General features: G+C 30.1%; 1 protein-coding gene across 1 annotated transcript; it reads right to left on the bottom strand.

The window, feature by feature from the left end:
• Nucleotides 1-592: 592 nt before the first annotated feature.
• Nucleotides 593-2,316, bottom strand: LOC115716908 (probable WRKY transcription factor 50). The gene is made up of 3 exons (XM_030645831.2): nt 1,961-2,316; nt 1,716-1,860; nt 593-1,091 (listed from the first exon to the last, which is right to left on the bottom strand). The coding sequence occupies exons 1-3, from the start codon at nt 2,283-2,285 to the stop codon at nt 968-970; spliced, it is 594 nt and encodes a 197-aa protein (XP_030501691.2). The 5' UTR covers nt 2,286-2,316; the 3' UTR covers nt 593-967.
• Nucleotides 2,317-4,924: the final 2,608 nt, after the last annotated feature.

Below are 4,924 nucleotides of genomic sequence, written 5' to 3' on the forward strand. Positions count from 1 at the left end.
AATAGGGTTCCATCTCAAAATCAATTTGCAATGAGATGAGTAGCTCATTCCTCTTATATATGACAATTTATTTTCATACATTAACAATGTGAAACTGACTCTAATAAAATCAATGATCCTTCTGTGACAAAACAATTATCTACTATAATTTTTTTTTATGTATAAGTGTTTCATACATATATTTTAGATTCAACAACCAATATAATTTAATAGATATTAAAACATAACATTCTATAATCATAATTAAATATTTAATATTTAGCATTTAATTATTATAACTGAATCAATTTATACACATATATAAATTACGAATTACATTTGTTTATAGTGTTAGAATTTATTATGAAGACAAACATTTTCTATTTTCTTTATATGGAAAAATTATAAAGTAAATTATTTTTATATAACCACTTATATCATAGTTATACTATCTTATTTTTGAAAAGTTTGAATAAAGTATATTGTGAAATAAAATTCAAACAATCTATTTATTTCTTTATACACGTTAAACTAATATTTAAACTTTATTCTTATTATTGTAAACATTATATTAAGAAGAAAATTAGGATATAATCATATAAATTTCTAGAAGTTGGAATAAAGATATTTTCTTTCCTTAGTTATTGTCAAAAAAGTAGAAACATAGAACCCAATGGTGGTAGTTTCTTAGAAACTATTAGGAAATATTAAAAGTATTTGCAACCCATCCCCATAATAATGAGTGCATAGATTTCAAAGCTCCACAAATCTGGTAAGTATAAGAAACTCTAATATGCTTTGCTTGTACCAAAAAAGCAGAGGAATGCATCTTGGTCAACCTTGTAGTCAACTGATACAACTACAACAACAACAGCCCATAAAACAAGGGAAGAGGAATAAGAGATTGGTTACAAAACTAAACTATCTTGTTACCAAGTTTGAATCTTCCACTTTCATTAGTTCCCAAAAGTTACCATAAGTAAAGTAACTAAAAAGAACTTTGGTGGTTATGGACTCCCTCATAGGTTGTTATAACATACATAGGATCTTCTCTGTCTCTTTCCACTCTCTTCTTTACAGGACACCCATCAACTGAACACCTGTAATAGTTTCTGCATTTACATAACATCTTATATTAAATTTGGTCCAAATCATCTACATGTATATAGATAATTGATTGAATTTATACATATATATATAATTTTTCTCAAACGGGAAGCAATCCAAAGCTGTGTGTATGTATGTGTGAAACATAGAGCATTGTTATTGGGCAGCCCAGCACCTTTCATAGGTGGCGCTCCATAATTATTTAACGATATTATCTAAAAGCCATTTTCTTAAGTTATATGAAACCATATACCTAATTACACCAATAACAATATAATACTAAAGAGGGTGCTAGACACTAATGGTGTATTTTAGTAATTTAACACATATGTATGCAAGGGCGGACCCACATAGAAGCGAGGTGGGCAGTTGCCCTTGAAAAAAAAAATGTATGTGCATTTTAGTTGGTTACGACATATATTTGTAGTAAAATATGATATTTATAGACCTAATACTAATTTGGTGTAATGATTAAGTTAAATTGCATATATAATAAAGGTGATTGGTTCAATATGTATATAAATATAATGGTAGCGAGGTAGAAGAAATGATTTGTATAAAATAGCAATCTTTATGCACAAATTAGTACTAATGCAGCATAGTTTTGATTGATTCTTTATTATGAAAACCTTGGATTTGGGCTGTTCTTGACCATCTTCTTCCCATACTTTCTCCATTTGAACCCATCATCTAATATTTCAATTTCTGATTTTATCTTAAAAGCAACTCTTTCTCTAACTTCCCTTCTTTCCTGTCCACTTTGCACATTCTCTCCTGATACACAATAACAAAACCCAATTACCACACAAATCAAACTCAATACAAAAACATGACATTTATGAATGATTCTACGTAGAGTGTTTGCTAGCTTTACCAGTGTTGTGTCCACCAAGGTGGCTGCTACTTCCACCGATTTCGTCGGTGGCATAAGTAACAGGATTATTCAACGTAGGCTGAGATTGAGACTGAGACTGAGATATCGCGGGGTGGTCATGATGAAATTCATCAGGCCACTCATCAAACATCAAAAACTCGGAAAATTGATCGAAATTAGAGTCATCAACATTGTCATCATTCTCAGGAGAGTGATCCATATGTGATTTAATAAACTTAGTGTTGGTACTAGCACTACTAGTACAAGTGAACTTGGTTAGCTCTTGTCTTGTATAGATATATAATGTTACTAATGTTTGTTCCATGAAGGTGGGTTCATAGAGAGCTTCCTATGTAAGAATAAGGAAACTTCAAATATAATTTCTTAGTAAGTATATGAAGTGCCACTTACCCCCAAAAAATAAAGATCGACAAAGATGGGAGTGGCCGAGTGGGGTCATGTGAGAAAGACTTTGTTTTAAAACAAAAGACCTAATGATGTTATGTGATATGTGACTCAATTTAAACACTAATCATCTCTTTTGGGTCCGTGCTTAGACCAACCCCTTCGTAACGGAGAAGAATACAAGTCAAAAGTGATGCTGACTATTTTCTTTTTTCTTTGTTGGCTAACATTTGTACACATATTTATAGGTCTAAATCCTCTTACATGACCCAATTTTATGACCCAATTTTATGTAATTAAGTATTAGATGTATATTTTAATTAATGGGGTTTTTTTATTTTTATGTTTTAAAATATATTTTTTTTTTTTGCATTTTTATGAAATTTTACACAAAAATTTCTATAGCAATTAACAAAGCAACTTAAATTGCAACCGAAATTCGTATAGCAACCCACTTAAATGAAACCAATAGAACAACTCAACAAGTAAATTTTTTTAAAAAAAAATAAAAAATACTATATAAAATAATTTCCCTTAATTGTATTATAATTCGGCCTATCCGATTAATTTAGGTGGTCATAGATAATCTAGTCTAGTAATATTATACTTTGTCTCACAAAGAGAAGTCCTACTTTCGAATCTCTACTCCACTGGTTTCAAATTTCAACTGGTTCAATAATTAGATTTTTGTATAAAAAAATCTAATAATTAAACAAATAGTTCTCAACCAATCTTTTTTTCTTTCATATTTTATATAAAATGAAACCACTTATGCTAAACTTTTATACCACTTATGTTTCTAGAGATTCAACTTTAGTTTCTGATGTCCTTTTTTTTTTCTCATTTATATGTTTTAGATAATTAATAACCTTAATTATCTATAAAATGATTATGGACCGAACAAAATTCATATCCTTGCAAATTTTTCTATGATTTTTGTTTTAAACCACCAATATGTATCCATGTTTAGTTGGAAAATTTTGGTACAACAATCTTATTTGATGTTTTAATTAATGAATAAGATGTAGGGCTGAGCATCGGTCGGTTTGGTCAGTTTTTTTTATATAAAAATCTAAAATTCAGTTTTCGGCCTGGATTGGCGCAATCCAAAAACCGACCGACCAATCCAGAACCTATTTTAAAACCGACCGTTTTGAACCGCGGTTGGTCGGTTTAAACCGCCCAAACCGAACTTTTTTTAAAAAAAAAAAAATAATCCAATTTATTCTATAAATACATTATTTTACATTTTACAACTACAAACATATAAATTAATTGTTCAAAAACTAATTATCTTATTCTTTTAACTTAAATATTAATAAAAAAGTAATATATTATTTTTATATATTATTAGTAACTATAATAAATGAAAAAAAAAACTTAATAAATTAATATATATATATATGTATAACGGTCGGTTTCGATTTTTTCGGTCAGTTTATTACCAAAAAAAAATCGACCGTTCAACGGCGGTTTTAACCATTAGCGGTTTTTTCGGTTTTCGGTTTCATCGGTTTCGGTTCCAACAGTCTTCGGTAGGTTGATTTGAACGGTTTTTTCGATTTTCTGAATTTTATGCTCACCCCTAATAAGATGGGTTCACACATGTTTGAATATGAAAGTTCAACATATTTCGAAAGCTATTAAATCACAATTAGGTTTTCTTTTTACAAGTATAAAAACATTAAATCAAATGAACAACGTATTTACAAGTTTTCCTTGTATTAAAAACTCATTCCAACCGGGTAGTGCTTGGGTCCTAAGAATCGGATAAGATAACATTCACTAAGAAATCATTCAAACATATCTTTTCCAATTTCGATTTACAAATCGAATAGTGTAAACTTTAATGATTCCATACAGAAGTTACTCGTAAACTTGATTGCAATCAAGAACAAAGATCTAAGTCCCGTAGATCTGAGGAGATAAGATCCTCTTTCTTCCAACAAGCTAAACTCACTTCTACAAATCAGATTGAACTTTCTTCAGACATCCCAGATTGACATTCCTTCTTCAACCTTGAAGATCTAATGAATTACAACCTGCAAAGAAACCATATAATATACAAAGACGAATTTTGCCCAAGCAGATCAAGAATCTCTAGACGATTCTAACAAAGACGAGGAGTTGGTTAGAAAAAGCTAGCTCATCTTTTTATACCTAACAACCCTGAATAACGACCAAACTAGCAACCAAAACTAGCTCCGCCACACTGGCAAGAAGCTAAACAACAAAGACAACAAACTAAAAACTAACCTGGCAAAAACAAGATGAGAACAGACACAACTAATAAAGTCAGAACAATGCAACATAACAATCAACAGATAAACCAACAATAAGCATAATTTTCCAGAGAAAACATGACACTTACAATCTCCCCCTTGATAAATTATGATCAACGAACCAAAGCAGAGAGACAAAAGTAACAGAAGGCCAAAAGGAAATAATAAAAAAAAAATAGAGTTCATACACAAAGAACTAAACCAACATAACAATGATCTAACGTTCTGTTACCTGTAAGAACTAAGTTCCCATTCGATGAAACTAGACACTGAGACT

This window comes from Cannabis sativa, chromosome 5 (genome assembly GCF_029168945.1).
Source record: "Cannabis sativa cultivar Pink pepper isolate KNU-18-1 chromosome 5, ASM2916894v1, whole genome shotgun sequence".
In the NCBI taxonomy this organism is placed as follows: domain Eukaryota; kingdom Viridiplantae; phylum Streptophyta; class Magnoliopsida; order Rosales; family Cannabaceae; genus Cannabis; species Cannabis sativa.